This window comes from Hoplias malabaricus, chromosome 9 (genome assembly GCF_029633855.1).
Source record: "Hoplias malabaricus isolate fHopMal1 chromosome 9, fHopMal1.hap1, whole genome shotgun sequence".
Lineage (NCBI taxonomy): Eukaryota > Metazoa > Chordata > Actinopteri > Characiformes > Erythrinidae > Hoplias > Hoplias malabaricus.
The window spans coordinates 14,546,000-14,571,400 of record NC_089808.1 but is presented as its reverse complement, the minus strand read 5'-3'; the positions used below and the strand labels follow the sequence as shown (position 1 = coordinate 14,571,400).

At 36.8% G+C, this 25,401-nt stretch overlaps 2 protein-coding genes across 4 annotated transcripts in view; both read left to right on the top strand.

Annotated features, from left to right (window-relative positions):
- Window positions 1–7,488, top strand: part of ehbp1l1a (EH domain binding protein 1-like 1a) — a 44,805-nt gene extending 37,317 nt beyond the window's left edge. For 2 of the 3 annotated variants that reach the window (XM_066681695.1, XM_066681693.1), the window contains 7 exons: window positions 1,335–1,386; window positions 1,806–1,861; window positions 2,209–2,320; window positions 3,704–3,803; window positions 3,990–4,063; window positions 4,349–4,463; window positions 5,083–6,713. In XM_066681695.1, coding sequence (XP_066537792.1) covers window positions 1,335–1,386; window positions 1,806–1,861; window positions 2,209–2,320; window positions 3,704–3,803; window positions 3,990–4,063; window positions 4,349–4,463; window positions 5,083–5,173 — 600 coding nt within the window. In that variant the 3' untranslated portion in view covers window positions 5,174–6,713. Of the gene's footprint in view, window positions 1–1,334; window positions 1,387–1,805; window positions 1,862–2,208; window positions 2,321–3,703; window positions 3,804–3,989; window positions 4,064–4,348; window positions 4,464–5,082; window positions 6,714–7,364 lie in introns of those variants that run through there. The other variant, XM_066681694.1, reaches the window with a different exon arrangement.
- Window positions 7,489–10,161: 2,673 nt separating this feature from the next.
- si:ch73-40a2.1 (tyrosine-protein kinase receptor TYRO3) lies at window positions 10,162–24,373 on the top strand. The gene is made up of 15 exons (XM_066680438.1): window positions 10,162–10,408; window positions 10,650–10,711; window positions 11,272–11,881; window positions 15,239–15,394; window positions 16,184–16,510; window positions 17,858–18,038; window positions 18,847–18,944; window positions 19,420–19,524; window positions 19,791–19,871; window positions 20,261–20,353; window positions 21,163–21,284; window positions 22,061–22,170; window positions 22,969–23,128; window positions 23,239–23,372; window positions 23,667–24,373. The coding sequence occupies exons 1-15, from the start codon at window positions 10,324–10,326 to the stop codon at window positions 23,977–23,979; spliced, it is 2,637 nt and encodes an 878-aa protein (XP_066536535.1). The 5' UTR covers window positions 10,162–10,323; the 3' UTR covers window positions 23,980–24,373.
- The last annotated feature ends 1,028 nt before the right edge of the window (window positions 24,374–25,401 follow it).

Genomic DNA, 25,401 nt, shown 5'->3' with positions numbered 1-25,401 from the left:
TTTGATGCGGTAAATACCTCGGGGTCTTGTTCACGAGTGAGGGAAAGATGGAGCAGAAGATTGACAGGCGAATTGGTGCAGCGTCAGCAGTAATGTGGGCTCTGTACCGGTCCGTTGTGGTGAAGAGAGAGCTGAGCAGAAAAGCAAAACTCTCGATTTACCGTTCAATCTACATCCCAACCCTCACCTATGGTCACATGCTTTGGGTAGTGACCGAAAGAACGAGATTGCGGGTACAAGCGGGTGAAATGAGTTTTCTCCGCAGGGTGTCTGGACTCTCCCTTACAGACTGGGTTAGGAGCTCGGACATCCGGGAGAGACTCGGAGTGGAGCCGCTGCTGCTCCAAGTCGAGAGGAGCCAGTTGAGGTGGTTCGGGCATCTGGTTCGGATGCCTCCTGGATGCCTTCCTGGTGAAGTGTTCTGGGCATGTCCAACGGGGAGGAGGCCCCGGGGCAGACCAAGAACATGCAGGAGAGACTACATGTCTCGACTGGCCTGGGAACACCTCGGTATACCCCTGGAGGCGGTGGCTGGGGAGAGGGAGGTCTGGGTTTCTTTGCTCCGACTGATTCCCCCGCGACCCGGATAAGCGGTGGATAATGGATGGATGGATATAAGATAAAAATTTGAATTACAATTAATAACAACAGAACTGAACACTTAAGATCCCACTGGTATTTAAATATGCACAGATCCAATATAATATTGAACTCCTATTGCTATTGGCAGATAAAACTTAAAAATATCAACATACATCAACAAATCCAGTGCATTGATCCAGGTTCCATGCAGGGATTTTAAAATGGCCAGCTGTTATGTCACTATAGCTGTAACTGCTAACGCACCAGCCAGGCCGGGTATACTGTCATACTGGCCAGCCGTTGTAAAATCCCAGCCTAGAACCTAGATCAAAGATCCAGTTATGAAGACCTCTGTTTTAAAGCAAGATATTGTGGACATTAATGTGTCCTCAGTATTCTCCATAGACACAATAGACACTACAACAGCAAAAATAGCCTCAAACATCATTTTTCCCCTTAGTTCAAGCTTCTCATATTCATCAATGTTAAGGACATTTGAAGAAAGTTTGTCTCTAGTAAGATCTCTCTCTAACTGATTAAGGAATTCAGAAATGAGAGATTCTCTTTTTGTGCTGAGTCAATTGAATTGTTTAGGAAAAAACAGAATTAATAAAAAACTGTATTATGGAATACAGTTGTCAGTGTGTGCAAAAAAAGTGTTTTCTTCCAAATGTTAAACATGTTCATGATTAATGATACATTGGGCACTTTTTGAAAGCTTTCCAGTATACAAATTTGTTGTTTTCACACAGAGTGCACCAAGTCAAGCTGAGGGTGGAGCACCAAGAGAACGAACAGGATCCCGTAAGCTCATATTTAGGTTACATGGTTAATCTTGTACCCTAAGATACTGTAAGGTATCGATACAGATCAGATCTAAATTTAAACAAAATGGATATTTGTTATTGCATGGCAACAATATTATTTTTTATAGAATTTCTACTTTATATTTAATAAATGGCTCATAAATAATATACACCACTGATACAGACACATAAAACTAATGTCATTACATAATTGGACATTGTGTACATTTTTGTATACAAGTTCTTGTGATTAAGCTTTGGGTCTTTTCTGTGTTCCTCACTGTTGTGAGGCAGCCTTCCACTATTAAGAAGTATTTTTTAGGAATTTACTCCTGTAATGAAGTTAAATTTATTATAAGCTGTACTTTATCATTAGTTTTATCATAGTGTGTCTTTGTTTTTCTTTGTTGTTTCTAGCTGAAAATGTAGAAGGTAGTGAAGGAAGCAAAGACGCAACTGCTGTAGAGAAACAGGTCAGTTGCTCTATATTTTTTGTAATATGACACGTGACATATTTCATAGAGACATACTCATTAAAAGTAAAATAATTAACAAAATAACATGGCCTGTCAAAAGTGTGAAGACATTGATTTAATTTTTCTATGGTACTATACAGATAAACATTACACACACCCAGAGAAATTACACTAGCATTATCAAGGATATGAAATATGTAACCTAAAACAATGAAAGGGACAATAGGTGACTGTTATTAAAACTAGCTTTTTACCATTATGAACACTTTCACTAGACATTATAAAACAGTGGCTCTCTTTGACTAATATTTATTGGCACATTTTATCCTTTGTTATGTGTAAAGGATGTCAGTCAATATGTCCTGAGTGAGATGCAGGCTCTAGAAACAGAGCAGAAGCAAATAGATAGCAGAGCTGGCACTGTGGAGAGAAAACTACGAAGACTTATGGAGTCCAGTAAGTCAAATGCATACATATCCAAGTGAGAAAACATAAGTGGAAAGATAAAAAAAGAGTTTTCTTTCTAATGCTGATTATATCTATGAATATCTAAGATGAATGAAATGTCACAAAGGCTGTGTCCCAATTGCACACTTAATACTAGTTCTAACTAGTGTTTGTGTATGTAAGATAGTTAGTAGAAGTAGAAGTGTCTAAAGTATACTAAAAATCCACAGTGCATATTTAGCAGCAGTGGATTTTTGAGTACGGTAATAATGGACACTATTCTCCTACAATCTAATGGGAAGCGGAAAGCGAGGAGCTTCTCACTTCTGGAAAGTTTTGTCTCAAAAAAATTCTCCTTATATAGTGCACATCACACTAATTAAACTAATACTACTACACCATGATAGGGCACTAAATGGTAGTCAGAGGGATTGAATATAATTTGTTTAATTATCTGACATTCAGTGCACTATTTTAGTGCAGAAATCATTATTTTTCTGACCTACATTGCACATTACACAGTAAGGAGGAAGCTATTTGAGTTTCAGCCTTTGAAAAATGGCAGACAGCGTTGCTGTTGCAGCTTGTTATATGTGTTGCCATAGTAACAGTTCATCATGTCCTATTAGTAAGAAACTTTAATATGTTTTAAATTTAGTATGTTAATGTTTTGTAAACTCGCCTGCCAAACACACACATTTAATATTAAAACATAGTATAATTTTGGGTATTAGGGTGTTGTACATAATTGGGACGCAGTCAAACTGATTTGTTGCAATGGTGGCATTTTACTGAGTACATGTACACTGCATGGCTACGTGCTTCATTTTATACACCTGTGGCAATGAAACTGAAAAACTCTTGAATTCAATGGATAGGAAGTGTCCCCAATAAGTGTATGTGGATAGTTGCTTGTGTGAACTTTAATGTCTCCTTAAAGTGAAACATGATGTCAGTGAGAACTTTGGGAGTATTTTTTTTGGTTGTTTTGAGGACACAAACTTAAGGTTTAAAATCAAGAGAGTAAAGCAGCATTACCTGCACAAATATAAATATTTGAATTTTACAAAATTAGATTTGATTTTATACTCAATGCTTTCTTTCAAATATTTCTTTGTTGTTCACTGGAAATGTCATTAATTTTTTTTTCTACTTTTGTGCAGTAATGGTGTTTACAATATAGATGGGTACTAGCCAGACAAATGATGTATGGTCTTCACAGACACTAAATAAAGATTGAATTTACTAATTGTTTTTTTTATTATTATTATTATTTTTATATTAGACAAATATCATGTTCATATTAATCTTTTTTTTATCACCCTGACCCAACAGCTGGAGTTCAGCAAATCTGAATGTTGTTTATCAGTGATTAAGTTCTATTTATTGTAGGCAGTGATCGTGAGGAGGAGGAGAAATTAATTCAGGAGTGGTTCACACTGGTTAATAAGAAGAATGCGCTAATCAGGAGACAGGATCATCTTCAGTTGCTGTGAGAAATTGCATAATCATTCATTCTGTATTTCACCATCAAAACAAATTGTATAGTTTGATGTATATAGTATAAGGAAAACTCCTGTCAAATATGACAGGTGATCCAAGACTTCTGAATGATGGTGTAACTGTATAACATAACACAGGTTTAAGTCTGACTCTTATTTGGTTTTGTATCTAACAGGCAAGAAGAGCAGGATTTGGAGAGGAGGTTTGATCTGTTAAAGAGAGAGCTTAGAGACCTCATGGCTGTAGAAGGTAAGACAACACAGCACAAGCATACATTCTATGTCATGTTAAGCAAAGACATAAAAGGTTTCTGTGTTGTGGTAGGCATATACATGTCACAGTAATTGTAGCATATTTATTCTTCTGCTTCAGATAAATTATACCTACATAAATACACATTTGCATTAAGGTAACTTTGTGTGAATTAGCTGTTAATAAAAAGTCTGCAACCTAGAAATTTCTCTGGAAATATACAATAATGAATGCTTATGAATACATAGAAATCAGTGTATTTTTGGTTACTTTGTTCTGTAGAGTGGCAGAAAACACAGGCACATAAAACCAGAGAGCATTTGCTGCTTCAGGAGTTGGTGTCACTTGTAAATCAGAGAGATGAACTAGTCCATGACATGGATGCCAAAGAGAGAGGGTGAGTAATGTGTCATTTTCATTTGACATTATTTATTAGTTAAAATAAGACACTACGCAGTGCTTGTGTAGGAGGCAAACTATTTCATGTCATCTACAGTTAAGTGCTGTACAATTCAGAAATTTCCAAACTGTTATCATATGAATACTTCTTGCAGTGTATTCACTGAAATATTACAGTATTAGAAGCAAAAATACATTTATAGATATCAGCTCTTAAAATTGTCTATTTATAGTAGTTTGCTTATGAATATTCTGCCATGAGATTTGATCCCCATTCTGAATGTTTGATGTTATATAGTTTGGTTGATAATTTTAAGAACCTTCACAGTCTCATTCAACATTTAAATTATCTTCCTACAAATTATTTGAAACAATTGCCTATGAATTTTCTCCCACAGAAACAAACTGGATTTATTTTTCTAGTAACAGTAATTCAAAATATTTTGTTACTGTTTACACAAAGCATTTTCTACAAGAAAAAATATGCTGAATATATGTAGCTTGAAGCTGTGTTATGAAATATACAGTCACAATATCGATAGTATTCTGATGTTTCACATTTTACTTTTTTATACTTAATCATCATCATCTTTAACCTTATTTTAAATCCTGTGTAGAGCACTAGAAGAAGACGAGAGGTTGGAAAGAGGTCTGGAGCTGAGGCGCAGAAAGTATGGCAGTCGGAAAGAGAAGTGTATATTACAGTGAGGGATACAAGGAGTAACATATGGAAAAAGAAATGTGGATAAAAGTAAGATGGGTGAGAGTGATGTTAAAAGTTGGCTCTGAGCTATGTGTCATGTTTTGCATGTCAAGAAAATGATGAAGGGGAAAAAGTTGGATATTGCCTTTCCCTCTTATAACTTACAGAGGGAAATGATTCAGAAAGAAAGACTGCCAAACTGGAAACATTCAGGGCAGATTATTTTGTTCAGGGTGGAGGGCAGAATGAAACTTTTTTAATAGCTCTGTTTTTAACCATTTGTATTTGCAGAGATTTTTTTTGTGAGTGAGGGTGAAAATGTTACTTGTAAAAGTTCAGTTTCAAGTTTTTTAATGTGGAATATGCTACTTTGTATTTTGCAGTTTATATATCGCTACATTTCACTCACCGCCATATAAAGCAGGGTCTTGCAGTGGTGTTTATACATGTTCACTGGCTTCCTGCACACAGTTATCAAAAAACACAAAGAAAACAATGATCTATTGGATTTATTGTGTTTATTGAGAACAATTTGAATGAAATAAATTAGCTGTTTTTTGAATTTTATAAATCACACTTTCTGTTTTTGGACAAAAGCTTTTAAGTGTATGGCCTAGTCCATCCATCCATTATCTGTAACCGCTTATCCAATTTAGGGTCGCGGGGGGTCCAGAGCCTACCTGGAATCATCGGGCGCAAGGCGGGAATACACCCTGAAGGGGACGCCAGTCCTTCACAGGGCAACACAGACACACACACATTCACTCACACCTACGGACACTTTCGAGTCGCCAATCCACCTGCAACGTGTGTTTTTGGACTGTATGGCCTAGTATGGTGTCTAAAATTTGGATTTCTAAATTTGAATCTGTTTACTAATTGGTCTTCAAGTAAGAAGTTACTGAACAAATGAGAGGCATAACAGCTTTTATTAACATCAGTTGTGAAAAGCGCTATATAAATAAATTTGATTTGATTTGATTTGATATCTCTAAATACATCAGATATGTGCCTTATGAACTCTACCACTGGTCTTAGCAGGTCTGCCTTTGTTTCCACTGTAGAAAACATACTGTATGTAAAGTATTTATTTTAATGCTATTTTAAAATGTATGGATTGTTAGGATGAGTGAATGTAAAAATGGGTTTAATATGTCCCACATGATTAGTGACAATATATCTAATTCAGAGAAAAAGTAGCTTTAAATAACAACAGACGTGATATGACAACTGGACGAATATTGGTGAATCATATCATGAGCAGGAATGGGAATTTCCTGAGACGTCCAGAGTTAACAGTATTATTTTGACATCATCGTTACTGGCAGTCGTGTGAATGTGTGGGTGATTCTAATTATTTTCTTTAAAGGTGTGTTTGTTCTTTAAATATCATTTTCTTTTCTTTTTTTTTTTTTGAGAGGGGACTCTGCACTGTCATCTTTTATGCCTCTTGTTAAATAAGAAATTTACGTCTTGTTCACTGACATACTGCACTGTTAGAATTGCACTATTCAAAAATCTGCATTGGAAAATAAAATATATATTTCCAGTCTGTCTAAGCCTTATCTGTGAAAATGTTGTCTTTATCTGATTTTGATGCAAAGCCTACTGCAGTCGCCCATCTGAAATCAAAGGTATTTATAGGGACTCTTTTCCTGTTTGCTGCAGTTACTACTTCTTTAAACTAAATGTAATATTGCTGTGAGAATTTGATGGAATTTAGCTATGAAAGCATTAATGAAATCAACTAGATATTGGATGTTTAGTTTTACTTCACAAAGCTATTGAAAACTCACTTCAGTAATTCGGGATTGTACTTCATCGCTCCAGAGAACACAGTTCCACTGCTCCATTGGGCATGGTGAATTCAAGTTCATGTCCAACTGCTGATCATTTACACTTAAAGCAAAGACAAACTAGCAAGTACTTGGTATTTGATTTGCACAACTTTTAAATCCAATAGGTATTGTTACAAAGTGCCAGAGGGTGAAATATGTTTTTTGTTTTATCCAGTTTAAAACGGGTTATTTTGAGTTACCACAACATCTTGTTTTTTTTTTTTTTAAAGAAGAGGATCAGCAAAATGAAACTTTGTCATTTCATGAACTCTGAGTTGATTTCATGTGTAAAAATACAAGCTGTTTCCTCTTATGTGAAACTTTCTCATTCAGCATATTTCATGTTTTTTTTATTCAGACATTTAACTGGCTGTGAGCTTTGGAAAGCTGAAGTGCCTCAGAGGAAGAAGTTTAAAATATTATAACTGAGGACAATAATAAAAAAACTGTTGAATGCATTCTAAATCACCCAGGAAACCAGCAGTCTTTAACCCCCATGGTAGGAGAATGTACTGATTCAGCAAACAAATGACACATTGGCAGCATGACTGATTTTTTTCCCCATGGGTTTTAACACAATATACTGTAAAATGTTTTAAGATACTGAAATAAATTATCTTAAATCTGCCACAGTCAGACTACTAAAATGGAAAATTCTGTTTAATGTGTATTTCTTTGTCAGGTTTCTTGCATATCTGCAGACTGTGGTGTCCTCGAACCAATCCCCTGTGATTACCTTGCTGCCTGTGTATATCAATGAAAAGATTGTTGTGTACCACAGGAAACACTCATAGTTGCTTGCTTCTACAAATGTTTTTTTCTTTACTAAAACCATTAAACATGCAAAACATATGCACTCATCTGAAGTCTTCCTGGTGTGAGCAAAGTGCAAAATGGTAATATCTTAAACATTATGCACAGAAGGAGAACTGCCGGTAAAGTTGCATCCTTTCCTTCAGCCAGCACTTCATATAGAGGCATCCAGAATCTGTAGCTGACATTGGAGTTAGAATTAAAGCTCTTGTGAGGATCACACTTTAGTTATCATAGAGGGACAATATTTAACAACAAAATTACTCATAGGAAAGAGAATAAAACAAACTCCTTAATAGTTTCCAGCAGAGAACAAAATCAGTGGACCCGGGTGAAAAAGTGGTGCAGTGAATATGCAGACATTTACACTACAATAGAACATTAAACAGATCACACAACATGAGCAATAGGAAGAAATTATATGAAGTTATTTTTAAAAGAGAAAATAATACAACTATTTATGAAAATAAAACTTTCTAGAAAAATTGAAATGCTACATATTTCAAACTTTAAAATAATTGTATTTGCCTGTTTGAAACAACAACAAAAGAAGATGCTTTGAAAAGGAACTGTTTGCAGTATTTGATATCCTCTTTCTAAAGTGTTTGTGTGTGAATATAATTTCAAATCATTTATCCTCTGGATTAGTTTTTTAAATATTGTTTGGAAAAAAGTGGAAGTATTTGTCTTGTGACTAAGAGAGTTAGGAAGTTGAAAAACAAGAAGTGAAAGGCAAGTGAACTAATAATGGAAAAAAAAGGCTTTTGGTGTGGTCAACTATTTTTTCACCGAAATGCAAATGCCAATATCCAGGATGCGAATGTACTTCATTACAAATTGATTACTGGAATTAAATCAAGTCATCTGTGTGAACGTTTGGGCACTTAATATGTTTTGCAATCTGTGACACATCTATGATTTGCTGAACATAGCATAATGAAAACACTGTAAATGGTTAAATGTGGCATGTTCCTATATTTGGGCATTCGTTCAGTTAAATTTTGGAACTTCTACACAGGGTCATCAGCCCAAGACTCAGTGATACATGTGTGCAGTGAAGGCTTGACCATCTGAACGGATCCCACAAAAGACCTACTGCAGCACAAACTGCTAAAATGTAATACTGGCTATGGCAGGAAGGTGTCAGAACACAGAATGCTGCCTGTGAAGCTGCATAAACACAGCCCAATGAGAAAGCCCATACAGTGGACACTGGACACATGACAATTAAAACTGGACCATGGAGCAGTGGAAGAAGGAGTCCCAGTCTGATGAACTTCTTTTAGATCATATGGACGGCCATTTGCATGACTCTGCTGACCTGAAGAAAAGATGGCGCCAGGATGCACTACAAAACGAGAGCAGAATTGTAGATCAGTGTGATGCACAAAAACTCTGGGTCCTGGCATTCACTTCATTTTGTTTCTCATTTAAACATTATTACAGACCAAGCACACCCCTTCATCCCTAAGGACAGTGGCCCCTTTAAGCAGAATTACACACCCTACCATTAAGTAATAACTAAAGAATATTTAGGCGAACATGACAAAATTTCAAGATGTTGAATTGGCATTGAAATTCCCAGATCACCTTGACTCCAACGTTCCAAAATGATAAAAAAAATCTGTGAGATGTGCTAGAAAAAAGTTCAATCCATGGATGCACCGCTGCAAACAGGTGCCAGATACAAAAGGAAACATTAAACTGTTTAGTGGAGTTCATACCTCTGCAGAGATAATTATCTGAGCACAAAAAGCAAAATATCTTTATACAATTCCAGGTCTTGTTCATTTAAATGATGTATATATCATGAGGCCTCTGTTTATATCTCATATTAGGGTGAAGCACAGAGGCACAGAATGTGTGTTGTGGAGTTCAAACTATCTGAAAATTCTAAGTTCGCATTCAATCTTAAGGGAAAACCGTTTTTTCCCGCTCAGCTTTAACAAATGTCAACTTTAAATCAATTACTCTAAATTATTTACCACAGTTTAACTTCAACTGTCATATGTACCAAAACTTGTTTGACATTTCCTGTACATTATCCGTATTTAGTAAAAAAAGAAACGTACCGTTTAGTGTATTTTATTCCACGGATACCTAACTTTAATTACTTTTTAAATTATTCAATCAACTTAGTCATTTAACTTTTCAACATTTAAGTCTCAGCTTTTCAACATTTTTCAACAATATAAACGATGAGTCATTTGTAGGCTGATTAATTTTTTTCATAAATTTTAACCCCAGTAATGTGCTGAGAAGTAAATACCCTATAGAACCGCAGGCTTTGTGTGTGGGAGGAAACCATTTCCTTTAAAATATTAGAGCCCTTCGTGGTGAAATCACACAGTAAAACTGAGTTTAAGCCCTGAAGACACGATGCACTGAATTGACCATGATTTTATATATTTAATTTAAACGTGAGCTTTTCCCCTTATTTTAGCCTCCACTCTGAAAAGGTGTCGCCAAAGATTTTATGGCAGTTATCCACCAGGTTCACTGATATGGCGGTTTTTATGTGGTTAGGAATAATGCATGTAATTTCTGTCACATTTTTGGCAACGTCTGCGCAGCTGACTCCGATTAAAGGTAAGAAGCCTCTGTTTATGCGATTCAACAGCTGAGAAAATATATCTGGAGTTTCGTTACGTTCATTTAGTTTCTATTTTCTAATTTCTGTGAACACGTAGTGTAGAATATTTATCAACCAGAAAAGCTCATCTGTTTATCATTTATATAAAGCTGATAAACTAAAGACAAGTCGTAATTCTGACGGTTCAAATTGAAGTTGTGATGAAAACAAAGCGTAACATATTTTATTCCGTTTCAGAGGAGATATTTAACTCTGTCTCAGAGACAAGACTAAAATGGATTTCCACACCAAAGCAAGCTGTAAGTACTTTTTATTTATATCATTTGTGTTTTTATTTATATTTCTCAACTGTGATATTTGATAAAAAATGTAATCAATGAAAACAATAGATTTCAATAATAAAGAAAAGTAAAAAAAAATTATTCTACATCTCTCAAACATCTTAGTATAAAACAGTTAAAACAGATTAAATGTTTGATGTGTACTGAATAATGAGATTCTGTAATTAGTGAGAAAGTAGAATCTTAATTCTACTAAAGTATTTCATATGTCAAATTGTTTACTGGAAATATAGAATATTTTATTCCATTCTGCACTATATGTGATATTTTGGATATACATAATAATTAATAATAATAAGAAAAAAATATTTACCACCACTTTACCAATTAGTTAATTAGAATGATAATATGATATTCAAGTAATAAGGCAAATGATTCCAAACTATTGGTAGTTTGTATCAGTACATAGTGTGTGTGTGTCTGTGTCCATAAAGTATGTATGTGCAGTCATACATCATGTTTGACAGAATTAGTTGTACACATACATGTTTTTTGTTTGTTTTTGTTTTTTTTACCAGTGGAATGAAATACCGATGAAACTACAACAGGATTCAGGACACCCTGTCTATCAAGGTTGTGATATTAAATTTCAAGGCCAGCCAAAAATGTTATGGACTAAATGGTTTCCAAGAAAGGATGCCCATGAGCTCTTATTGAACTTGCAGTTTGCTCAAGAAGACCAAACACCTGTCAGTGTCCACTTACTGGATGCTGAACAACCTGTGGATAATCCTGGCTTGGGAGAGCATAGGCAGAATGTTGTAGCTCCAAGTGCCTTTCACCCAGGATCTAGTCTTCAAGATGTGGCTAAACATTTGTACAAACAGGAATTGAACTTGGGGAAGATCACCCGAAAGGGCTTCTATGTGGGCTTCTCCTACAGTGGATCGTGCATGTTCATTTCCTCTGTACAGCTCTTCTATATGAAGTGTCCAGGCTTTAATGGAGACAAGATGATTTTTGGAGAGGTATCAGCGGGATCAGGACAGAGCAGGGGACGCTGTGTGGACAATGCAGAAGAGGTTTCCACTCCAAAAATGGAGTGTCGATCAAATGGGACATGGGGAGTGCCGCAAGGGTTGTGTGTCTGCAGCACCGGTCATCAGGCTGAAGGGGACATATGTACAGGTTAGACAGCACTTTCAGATTTGTTTTCAACAATATAAGGAGTTCTGTATAGGATTGAAACAGTAGATGCTCTAGAAGTCTTATTCTACACTTATGTTGAGTAATCCAAACTTTATATTTTAGGGATAAAATATGTTTATTCCAATTTCATTAGTTTTTTTAACATTTGCAAATTAGCATTGTTTGTCATCTGGATTACCTTTGGGTTGCTTTTATACATGCATTCGTTGTTGATTACCTGATCAGAAATTGTCAAAGGCATCCAGTCATACCCTGGTTACAACAACTCATTGCTATAATTATATGTAGTAATTTAGATTACACATATTTTATTAAGAATACCCCAGAGAGCATGCAGTTATGGGCCACTTCTGGAAAAGATGTAGCACTGCTGGTATTGCAAAATACTTAACCAGAAGTGGCCCACATATTAAAAAATGCCCATTTGGCCCACATTACACATAATGGAACTGGTCCACTTCTGAGAAAGATATAGCTCTGCTTCCAGTGGCAAGAAGTATGTGAGTCATATGTGGTCCACAAAGTTACCTCTGACAAAAATGTGGCTCTAAATTGCTGTTTATATGGCCCTGGTGTCAAGCGGGTCTGGTTTCCCAAAGTGCCATTAATGCAAGTGTCACATGAACCAGTTAAAATGATGATGTGTGCTGGACCCGGGCCAGAATAGCTTGGTATCTCTGGGCACATGGACATGCATTTATGCCAAACTCTGAACAAGATCACAGGCTAGTCTGGGAACATTCTCAATGTAATTTGAATAAAAATGACCCTCATAACTGAGATGACATCAAGAACATTTTCAACAAAATCTTTACAAAACATTACAGAAATACAAAAAAAAAGCCCCAAATTTCTTCAGTTTTGGTATTAGTCATCTCCCTGACGATTTGCTAGACAGCATTTTAGAGGAACTTGTTCTAACTGGCTGAGGTTGTCAGAATGATGACCTGTCAGAAACAACCAGACATCACTCATGGGTTTGCACTGATTTTAAAAGCCCACATCATTTGTGATCCAAAACAAACCATCCAATAATACTCATAATCCTATTTGCAGAAAAATCCTGAGTGAATGGGTGTCTACAAACCTTTGACATTATAGTGTATTTTTGATTTGGCAAATGTCACTTGAAATGGACCTCTTTTTTGGACATGTTGTGTCCAGACCTCCAAAACTTACTTTAAAAGGAAAATCAAAGCCTGATATTAAAGTGATTTTTTAAATTATTATTTTTTTTTTGCTGGACCACCTATCCTGCCGGCCTAGAAGAGGCATTTTTGCTTACTGACTGACTGACTTCTAATGTTGAAATACGCATGTGCGAGTAGGAGCATTATTTCACATTAAACCGCCTGTTATTAGTTCAGCCATATTTCACATAGCGCTTTTCCACCAACAAGGAAACAGAATGGCTCCAGTTCGTGAACTAAATTTGGAAACATTCAACGCATTTCCACCAACATAAACTGGTTCACGAATCAAATAAATGTTAATCCCCAACTGGAACCAAAGAACAGTAGTGTTAAGTTCTTCAGTGCGAACCATAGCTTCGTCTGTGGGTGTGTTGAGGTTCAGTAACTAAAGAAAGAGCTCAGAGTCTCAAACACAGCGTTATCGCCCAGTGGAGTGGGATAGGGTCATTTATAATGTTTTATATAATAATAGGAAATAAAACAGGAACATAGTCTGTTTGTGTGCTTCTGGGTTTGTGTTTGACTCTGTGTTAATTAGGTTACTCTGCTGTTCACAAGCTCAGCAGGAATGCTCGGAGCTTGGCAACATTTACACAGTTATTATATCTCACAGAGAGAGGAGGACTGCTGAATTTGTCTTATTTCACGTGAGCGTGTGTATTTGCCTGTAAAGAGAAGTGGTGGGGAGACATTTTGTGGTGTTAGTGTGTTTATAAAACTCCATATACCTGCACACAGCCACATTAAACTTCATGTGATTTACTCTAACTCATTACAATGAAAAAATAAGTAATTGCAATTCTTGAACTCAACAAAATGTTCTTGGTCTTGTTTGTTCTTTGATGGTAGATCATTTAGTATTTATTTAATAAAATGTATTAAATAAATATTAAATACGAATACTAAAAACAAATTTAGTATTTATTAAATAAAATGAGCAAGAAAAACACTGATGGTTTATAACACTGGTGTTATATATTATGAACAAAACTTTGTGCCCCTTTTTTAATTTCTGCATTTATTAGTTCTGCCCTCCATATTTTCTGTACAACTCAATCACATAATAAAAACCACATGTAAACAAAGATATGAAGCACCATATCTTCTCCAGACCTTCCTTTGACAAGAGTATGTATTTTGGGCTTTCCTGTTTTTGAAATGCCAGAAAAACCTCTGTGGTAATGGCTATATGGCTAATGGCTTTCCTAGTTTCTCTTTGCTCTTGTTTTTCTTTTACACTCACACTTGTCATTTGGGAAAGGCTCTTTAAATAATAATTCATTTAAAGGTTCTTTACAGGAAAAAGTTATTCTGCTATGGCATCCCTCAAAAACACAGCTGATGACACCTTTATTAAATGTGTAATTTGTTTTGTGTTATTTTCTGACTAGATAATACAAATTATCAAGCCCAGATTATTCTGTCACACATTCTTATATCTTATTTACAGCACTTGGTGGTTGCTCTCATCCAGAGCAGTGTTAGGCTTGTCTAAGAACTCAGACTGATAAAGTATGAGGACCCTGCCAGAGCTGAGAATTGAACCCTAAACCCTGTTGTATGGAGAGCAGTAGTATTACACATAGCTCAATACCAACCCATTTTGATAATCATAACCATAATTTTACTGGTGTATAATGGAGAAATAATTGGGCATAGATACATGGCTCAAATAATTGTTAGACCATCTTCTACTAGACCTCAGTGAGGTCTGCCCTGCACATGTTTCCTCTGAAGGGAAATGATCTATACTTCAAATCTGCAGCTTCTTGCACAAGGCAAAAATGCCCACATTTGCACATGGCTGCATGAAAAGACTAGTGAGAGAGTGAGAACTGTTTTTGTGACAAAACAGTCTCCCACCTCATCATCACAGTACTTGTCAGATTAAGAATATAATTTTTTGGCCAAGTGTGCTTTTAATTGCAAGGAATTAGTGATGGCACATGCTCATATATTAATATGCAGATATCACTGCTATCTAAGTTTTCTGACACTTTCAGAAAAACAAATTTGCAAGTAGAGCAGGACTAAGACTTGTTTGTATCAGTGTGTAGACAATACTTGCTGTATTTTAATGAAAAAATATTGGTATTCCTTTGAACATGAAAGTAATCTACATTTTCATGATCTACTTTCACAGCTTGTAAGTTGGGTAACTACAAACCCATAAATGACAGTGGCGAATGCCGGCCTTGTCCATCCAACAGCAGAACGCTCACAGAGGCAGCGTCGGAATGCGTTTGTGAAGTGGGATATAAACGTTTACAGGATGACCCACCGCACTTAGGCTGTACAAGTGCGTATGTAACTTATGGATTAATTAAATACCTCATTCAGCTGTTTATCAGTGTGTTTGTTATTAATACAACATGATAATAATGTATTAATTCATTCATAGATTTTAGTTTGTCTAAGAATGTAATCAAGAGAAATGAGACCCTGTTGTATTTAGAGCATGTCTGTTTTGTTGTTATAAACATAATATCAGGTGTTGTAGGATGTAATTTAAAACCATGTAGAGTTATTTTATGTTTAAAGGCTCAAATATTCCAGCCAATATTGGCTAAGACTTCAGGTTTTAATTGTATGGAGCATTGGTTGAATATAAATTTGAACAGGAACAAGATAATTAGGACAGAGTATCATCTTTAAAAATATATACCAGTACCAATGTACAAATACATTGATTTTTATATTGATTTCTTAATCTGATACCTTTTGCATATTTGCACTTCTAAAATATATTTTATAATAACAAAAAGATGCATTACATGGTACAAGTTATAAGGTACCTCTGCCCAGAATGTAAGAAGCACAGATATCAATACCATGTACCAGTCCAAATTTTGGCTACCTGATATCAAATAAGACTGACGGACAATGTCATGAATTTGAATCTTATTATACTTCCTATTTCTATCAATTTTTCTATGAATGTTTTATACTCAGCTGCAGTGAAAATAGTCCTGTGATGTGTATATGGTCATATCCTAGATAGAAAGTCAATTGCTGTATTCTAATTTTCAGTGTATTACAATATGCATGTTGCTAACAGAATCTTCCATCTACTTCTGTCATCCTTCAGGACCCCCATCAGCTCCACTGAACTTAAGCATCCATCATTTAAGCGACACAGCTCTGATGGTGAAATGGGCAGCTCCCGCAGACTTAGGAGGAAGAGAGGAAGTAATGTATGATGTGGCATGCAGACAGACCACAGGACCTACTCAGGATCCATGGATTCCATGTGCGAATTCTACATCTATCCTTCCACACTCCACAGGACTGATAGAGACAACGGCCAACCTCACAGGACTGCATCCATATTTCAGCTACCAGATTTCTGTCAGAGCACACAACAGAATATCTGCAGGACTGGAGGATTCTGGGTCTGTACAGTCCATTACTGTGTGTGAGTAATTAAATCTAATTTCTGTTGAAACAAAGACAGAGAACCGAATAATTATTGGATACCAAATAAGCACGACACATTCAATCATTTAAATCATGTAAACTTTGACCCAATATAAACTATGCTTAAACATGTGTAGACACTCCTTATATTTTGTGAACTCTGTTACTTTAAGGTGCACCCATTGTGGACAAAATCATTTAGCTGTATACACAGCCTTTATAATCTTTTTTTAATAAAATGATATACATTGGGCCAGCCTCACGTGAATCTAAAGCTACCAAACCCAATGCTAAGCCTTAGCTGTGTGGTACAAAGCCACTCTTTATAACTGTAGAGCAGCAGAGATACATTCTCTGGAGTGATGGAGCTCTGTCTAGTATCTTTGAGATGAGATGGTGTTTGTGTTCCAGAAAAAAATCATTCAGCATCAGGACGCGATCTCACTAATGTTCTCATGGCTGAATGTCATCAAATTCTTAGAACTATGTTCCAGCATCTGGTAAAGCCTTCCGAGAAGTGTAGAGACTGTTAATGCTGAAAAGTGAGAGAAAACCACTTTTCATTTCAGAACAAATGTTGGATGAATCAGAGTTTACACATTTCTGTCCAGTTACTTTTTACCAAACCCATTTCCAGAAAAGTTGAGACACTGTGCAAAATGTAAATAAAACAGAATGCAATTATGTGAAAAACGTTTACTATATATATGGATTTAGATTTTTGTTACATTTTGTAATAATTGTATTGTAATAATTATTTATGCTGGCATCAGTTAAACAATATAATTTCTTAGTTTCAACATTTGGGTTGCACTGTGGTGCAGCAGGTAGTGTCACAGTCACACAGCTCCAGGGACCTGGAGGTTGTGGGTTTGAGTCCCACTCCGAGTGACTGTCTGTGAAAAGTTTGGTGTGTTCCCCCTGTGTCTGTGTGGGTTTCCTCCAGGTGCTCTGGTTTCCTCCCACGGTCCAAAAACACATGCTGGTAGATGGATTGGCGACTCAAAATTGTGCATAGGTGTGAGTGAATGTGTGTGTGTGTGGCCCTGTTAAGGACTGGCGTCCCCTCCAGGGTGTGTTCCTGTCGCGACCCTGAACTGGATAAGCAGTTACAGGTAATGAGTTTCAACTTTTGAAATGTTTTCTCTGTGCTATTCTCAGTTAACCATAGGGTTTAAATGACTTGTACATCATTGCATTTTGTTTTTTTTACATTTTACTCAGCATCTCAACATTTTTGGAACTGGGGTTTGTAAATGTTTGCCTAATGGAAAAAAAACAGGTGAGCGTGAAATCATGATGTGACATTATGGTATGTTTAAAATTCATTTTGTCTACATCACAGGGAAGACCCCAGTAATAATAACCCCTTCCACTGCTAAACCAACGGCACAGCAACAGCTGAGTGAGCAGAAATGGACACCAATACTTCCCATGGTTGTAGGAGTGCTGTGTGGAGCCGTGCTACTGACAGTTCTCATAGCAGCGGTTGTATGTGCTGTACGCTGCGGTTATAGCAAACTCAGGTAAATAGGTGAATAAGTAAGCGTAAGTGTTTTTTTAAACATTGCTCCTATCAATGTATAAATTTCCAAATTCATGCAATATACGGATGACATTGCCAGAAGACGTGTGTGTATGTTTTTTTTCCCAATGTATATTTGAGACAGAGATCTTGGAGCTCTTGATAAAATTTGTGTAGTCATACAGGAGTAAAACATATTCTTTTAAGAAATGTAAAATAACGTTATTGCATCCCTGGCGCAGCAGGTAGTGTCGCAGTCACACAGCTCCAGGGGCCTGGAGGTTGTGGGTTCGATTCCCGCTCCAGGTGACTGTCTGTGAGGAGTTGGTGTGTTCTCCCCACAGTCCAAAAACACACGTTGGTAGGTTGATTGGCGACTCCAAAGTGTCCGTAGGTGTGAGTGAATGTGTGTCTGTGTGGCCCTGTGAGGGACTGGCGCCCCCTCCGGGGTGTGTTCCCGCCTTGCGCCCAATGATTCCAGGTAGGCTCTGGACCCACCGCGACCCTGAACTGAATAATGGTTACAGATAATGAATGAATGAATGAATCCCTACAGAGGTATCTGAGATATACGCCATCACATATTTTACCAATATAAAGCCCACATCTTTTTCCCAAGTGATTTTCAAGGCAACATATGAACATTTGCAATTAGAGAGAAGCTTGTTATAAATCTTTGAAATTAAACCTTTCTGAGATTACTCAAGATCTGCTCAACACTCACTCATAACTCATGGCATATTAGCTATATTTCCTGATGTGCAATTGCTATGTGTTTACTGAGTTAGACCCTGTGCTGTTGTGTTTAGTGGAGATGGTGATCACGATATGGAGCTACTGCCTCTGCAGACCACTGTCATATCATACAGCCGTCCTGTGGAACCAGACGCTGCAATATCAGTAGATGGTGTGTAGCTTTTTTCTATTCTAAAGTCTCTGCACTCCACGCAGGATGTAACATGAAATCAGAATAAGTCATTTTATCCCATGTGTTCAAACTTAGACCATAAAAACTGACTGGGTTGTACTATTTTACAGTCTGAGAGGTGCTAGGAGCATCAGATCCACACATTAATGAGATAAATCATTCATCATTTTTATTATTAATTTCCCCACTTAAACGTTCATTTATTTAATTAAACAGAATTAAACCATTGGCCTTTGGTTTTAGGTGTTTCAAAGCTAATTCAAATTACAAGGAACAACTTGAAGTATCCCCGCGACCCTAAATTGGATAAGCGGTTACAGATAATGGATGGATGGATGGATGGAACTTGAAGTATTGTTTTAAATGCAGTCAGACCAAACTCCACATAGCAATATTACTCCTCTCTCTCTCTCTCTCTCTCTCTCTCTCTCTCTCTCTCCCTCTCTCCCTCTAGGTTCAGTTCAGGTATTGGACAATGTGAGTGAGAGATTGCTGTGTGGGATCAGGGATGTGCTGGTGGATCGAAGCAAACTGACACTAGGCAAAGAGCTGGGGAAAGGTAAGCAAACATCTATAGAGTACTGAAGACTGAAAAAGTATTTAACCCTTTAATGCGTTTTAAAATAAAAAATCTGTGAAGATGTTCCTCCAGATAATTGTCAAAAATTATTTAGGGTTCTTAAAATTGAAGGGTGATTTCTGCAAAGGTCATTAAATGACATTGATCTTCAGATATCCCTCATACACTAAGTGGGATTTCTGTGATTTGTGCCCTGGACAGGTTTAACTTTGTGTAAATTGTGATTGTGCTGTCTGTTTGATCAGGAGAATTTGGGGCAGTCTATGAGGGCATATTTTCTCCTCAAGAAGAAGAAAGTATTAAAGTGGCAGTGAAGACCATGAGAGGTGAATATGCAAAGAGGAAACAACCTTTAAAACAGTGATTGCATCAGGACATTGCTTTATTCTTGATAAAATCACAGTGAAACCCAGTGTTGAGTAATTTACTGATTGCATGAAATGGTGGAAGAATAAAATATGATAAAATATTACAATGTTGAAGAAATAGTTTTATTTATTTATAATGATTATTTGATATAAAATGTATAGAATTGCACTCTGGTGGTCATAAAGAGGACGTATTACATTAATTAATATTATTACAAAATAAGTGTAGTATCATAGGCAAAACCCCTATGTGCAAGCCATTTGATCTATTAGTCTAAACAGGCTCCATTATGCATTACAGTGTTTCATTATTTAATGTATATGTTATTTGCCAATGTCTTTTATAGTTGGAATATACAGCCATGATGACCTGCAGTCATTTCTGAAGGAAGCTGAGATCATGCAGCACTTTGACCATATTAATGTGGTGAAGCTTCTAGGTACAATACTACTTCAGTAAACATTTCCAAGAGGAAAATTTCACACAAGAAATAGCATTATACATATAAAAAAGGAAGCATGAGACATTTCTGTTTTGGATGAATCTGTGAATAGTTATTTACAGCAGTAGAACTGAGACACTTATGAGATTCCTGAGATCTCTCTTAGGAGAAATATCTGAGCAGCACCTTATTTCAGATAAAGTCTCCACCATATTTCCAGTTGTTCTCACGTTTCTACTCTCTAGAAGAAAAGTGAAAAAAGATACTGAAGGTGTTGAGAGGGCCTCCTTAACTTCCCTTTTATGATATTTAACATATTCTCTTAATCACGACCTTAACTTATATAATGGAATGAGGAAACATTCAGTGAATAATTCTATATTCTGTGAAGTCACTGACTCCCTCTACTTTAATCTTCTGGTATCTATAATTTCTGATAAAAATTTCCGACAAGGATAAAACATTATTTAATACATCAAATGGAAGAACATGTAACATGATTTTGTTTTGACATTTCAATGTGTTTCTATAGAACTGTTGGCCCCGAACTTTTAACAAAGCGTAAATATGTTGTATTTTTTAAATTATGCCAAAAAATGTCACATAAAATAAGATAAAAGAAAATGTTTATAATGTCCTAAACAAAGACTAATGACAAGTTACCGTTTGCATCATAGATATCTCATTTTGTACTATTTGATGTTTAGTAATCTGGAATGTTATAGCAGCCAATGTACTTTGCAACAGCAAGCGTGTGCTGATACAGTGCTGTAATGCTGAGTGTGTCGGTGCTTTGTTTCCACCAGGTGTCGCTCTGGAGAGAGAAGATGGCTCCTCCGTCCCAGTTCCTCTTGTTATTCTCCCCTTCCTCAAACATGGAGATCTTCGGAGGTTTCTTATAGCCACCCGCTACGGGGATATCCCTATGGTTATCATCACAAGCACACACACACACACACACACACACATGCAGAATAAAGGGGGTGCGTAATATGGAACAAAAATAAATATGGCTTATAGTGTGTTGTGTTTAGCCTGCTTCCCTCTAAAACCTCGTGTGGTTTTATAACGTGATAGCGGTCAGGCAAAAGTCTATTAACTAACAAATATCATGTCTCTGTTCCTCTCTCACTTGCCCCATCTCATTCTAAAAACTGAAGTGTTTTTCTCAGGTATATCAATTATTTAATTGAATTGAATCTAATTGAATTGAATTTAGCACTGCTATCAATAGTTCAAAATAAATAAATAAAAATCACTCATTAACAGAAAGATAGAAATAAATCGCACATACTCACTTTACACTAAAGCTTTAAAAAACTTAGTTAGAGTTTGTCTTTGGTCATAGAACCTTTTTCTTTTGTAGATGAAAGTCCAAAAATGCATACAGCATTAAAACCCCATGTTGTAGTGTTAATAAGTCATTGATTGAAATTATGTGATTAACACAATATTTCCATGTACCAAACAACTCACCAGATCTATGTGGAAAACTAATGGTATCTACTCTTTTATAGCACCACAGGTTAAATTGTAACTGTAATTTATGTTGTTCTGTGTAATGTGGTGTTCTGTATTTGGGCTACATGGGCCTGAACAACCACATTTTACTTTAGTGTGCACAGGTTATATTAAGAAATGATAGTAAAGACCGCTTGAACTTGACTTTAATAAAAGCTAACAAAGCTTTCTGCTCTGTTTCAGTTTGTGCCTCATCAGAGCCTGCTGCGCTTCATGATAGATATTGCCACAGGCATGGAATATCTCAGCTCTAAGGGCTTCCTGCACAGAGACCTGGCAGCACGCAACTGCATGTGAGTCTGTGGTGGAGGGATTTAAACTAGAATCTTTTATATTTGGTTAAAGCTTTTCTAGAAGAGCAGAAGCTGTTAAAGCAGCAAAGCGGCAAACTGTGCATTAATATACCTAATTTCATTAGAAGTGTTTGATCAGCAGGTGTCCAAAATGATTTATTGTCTAGACTCTTTATTATATATAGTGTTGATATAGACATACAAAATATGAAATTGAGGAGGCACAGTTATTAATACAGTATACAAATATAAATGTGGTTTATAATGTACCATTAATACTAATTAAAGCTGACATCGGGTCCAGTTGACCTGGAGGTTGTGGGTTCAAGTCCTGCTCTGGGTGACTGTCTGTGAGGAGTTTGGTGTGTTCTCTCTGTGTCCGCGTGGGTTTCCTCCGTGTGCACCGGTTTCCTCCCACAGTCCAAAAACACACGTTGGTAGGTTGATTGGCGACTCAAAAAGTGTCCGTAGGTGTGAATGTGTGAGTGTGTGTTGCCCTGTAACGGAATGGCACCCCCTCCAGGGTGTATTCCCGCCTTGCACCCAATGATTCCAGGTAGGCTCTGGACCCACCGTGACCCTGAACTGGATAAGGGTTACAGATAATGAATGAATGTACACATTACAGTAAAACATAACAATTATTTTCACAAATATTTGCTACTATATTTGCATTTTAGGAGCTGACTTAGCACAGTTTCTAATTGTCCCGTTAATACTGATTTGTTTTCTTTTTCTCCCACGGTTTAATGACACACACACACACACACACACACACACACACACACACACAAACAGGTTGGGAGATGATCTACGTGTACGAGTTGCTGACTTTGGCCTGTCCAAGCAAATCATCAGCAGTGACTACTACAGACAAAGGGTTGCTATACGAATGCCAATAAAGTGGATGGCCATTGAGAGTCTTTCAGAGTCCATCTACACCAGCAAGAGTGATGTGGTTAGTCTGTCTACACCAGTGCTACATCTGTTTTTATTAAGCTAATGAACAAAAACTGAGATGCAGAAAAATACTATTAATCGTATTAATGTTAACTGTCTGTGCTATAGTGGTCATTTGGAGTGACCATGTGGGAAATTATGTCCCGGGGTAAAACTCCCTATCCTGGCATTTCCAACCATGAACTACTGGAAATGCTGGATGGTGGCCATCGTCTCAAACAGGGCGAGTGTGACAACAAATTGTGAGTAATCTTCATTCTTTCTCTTTGACTGGTTGAAACATTGTTTTACTTATGTTATTGTAGCTGATAACAGCAGGATTTACCTTTGTCTTTCCACTTAACACAAGCTGCTAATTGATTTTAGTTGTCTCAAATGCTAGAAACGTTATTTAATGCGGAGCACATCAGTTGGCTTGTAAAACTCCATTCAATTACTTATTAAGTCACTCATTAATTCATTCATTCACTCACTTGTGTTTAACAACTTGGGGGTGCTTTCTGTTGGCTTGTACTTTCTATGTATCTCTCTCGTAGGTATGAGGTGATGCTGAGCTGCTGGCACAGAAATCCCTCTCAGAGGCCCTGTTTTACAGAGCTGACTCAGAGACTCAAAGCTCTTCTGTCTGAGCTCCCACTGCTGGAGGCCAGTATGGAAGCTCACTACATCAACCAAGGCCTGGAGGCAGCCTACTCAAATGAGACAATTGTTTCAGCCCCTGAACCTGAGGGTGCTGTAGGGAACGTTTACCTGCCTGCTCCTGTGAACTGTGCCCCAAAACAGAAGGAAGAGGCACAACAAAAAGAAGACGAAAATGGATATCTGGTCTGCAACATAATCAGAAAATAACCTGCAAAAAAGGAGGCACATAACATGCAGTACTCTACATGCTGACTTATATACTAATATGTATTCAGCTTTAAAAAGTGAAAAAAAAATTGATTATGTTAAAAGATTTAGTGAACTACTAAGTGTTTAGTGAACTACTTTTGTCACAGAGGTGTTCTATAACTCTGTAAATGTTCTATAACAATTAATCTAAAACATGAATGCTGGCTGTGTCTGTGTGTATGAATTTGTGTTTGGTGTTTGTTTGTTAATGCAAGGTTTATTAGAAATGCTTGTATTTTTGATATTCATTTTATTTAATTTCCCTAACTAATGAAAGATTAGTACTGAATTTTGTGATAATCTTGACCATTTGCAAATTGCACAAATAAGAGATGAAATCACCAGCAATAAATTGGGTGTTTAAAAAATATTAATCATGTGTTAATTTATGCAGTTGAGTATGTTCCTGTTTCAAAACATGCTCCTTGTTGTTCTGAGATCTTTTATGACCCCCCCCCAAACACACACACACACACACACTGTTTTTCCTTTTTTAATGTATACTGAAGTATGAAGTACTGTATAAAGAGAGAGCCTGAGAAAACACAAAGCATATCTGAAAATAATGACATAACAAAAAAACAAATTAGGGTAGTCTAAATCCATATTCAGGTGGAATGATGGCGCAGCAGGTAGTTTCACAGTCACACAGCTCGAGGGACCAAGTCCTGCTCCAGGTGACTGTGAGAAGTTTGGTGTGTTCTCCCCGTGTCTTTGTGGGTTTCCTCTGGGTGCTCCGTCTTCCTCCCACAGTCCAAAAACTGACGTTGGTAGGTGGATTGGTGATTCCCAAAAAGTGTGTGTGTGCGCGTGTGTATGTGTGTGTGTGTCGCCCTGTGAAGGACTGGCGCCCCCTCCAGGGTGTGTTCCCGCCTTGTGCCCAATGATTCCGGGTAGGCTCGGATACCCACTGCGACCCTGAAACGTATAAGCGGTTACAGAAAATGAATTAACAAATCCATTCTCTTCCTACCTGCAGCCACGAAAAATCTAATCACCCATTGTTCCTACACCTAACCACTAACCACCGGCAGATCATGGCTACCATATTATTGTGTGACCTTAAGAAAATTAGATAACTTGTGGCCTCAAAATATTTATTCATGACCACTCATTAAAAATAACTTAAATTAAACGTCAAAGCCTCAAGAGGACGATATACATCATAAATACTTTACATGGAGCCTAACGTTACCTGAGAAAAGATAGTCAGCACTGAATTGCCTAATTGAATAAAATTGCTTTCAATAATTAATCAATATGTACATTAGTGGATATGTTCATGTTGAGCATGAGACAGTAACACCCAGAAACTCTATAGGAAGACTGGTGATGTGTTGCTTAACTTTCGTTTAAAGAAAAAAAGTCTTCGGTCTCTAA

Excerpts from the sequence above, each read along its gene's own strand:
- si:ch73-40a2.1 (XM_066680438.1), top strand. The coding sequence starts at position 10,324 with ATGGCGGTTTTTATGTGGTTAGGAATAATGCATGTAATTTCTGTCACA. Across the intron at positions 19,525-19,790 it reads AGGCAAAGAGCTGGGGAAAG|GAGAATTTGGGGCAGTCTAT; the intron begins GTAAGCAAACAT and ends CTGTTTGATCAG. Across the intron at positions 23,373-23,666 it reads GGCGAGTGTGACAACAAATT|GTATGAGGTGATGCTGAGCT; the intron begins GTGAGTAATCTT and ends TCTCTCTCGTAG.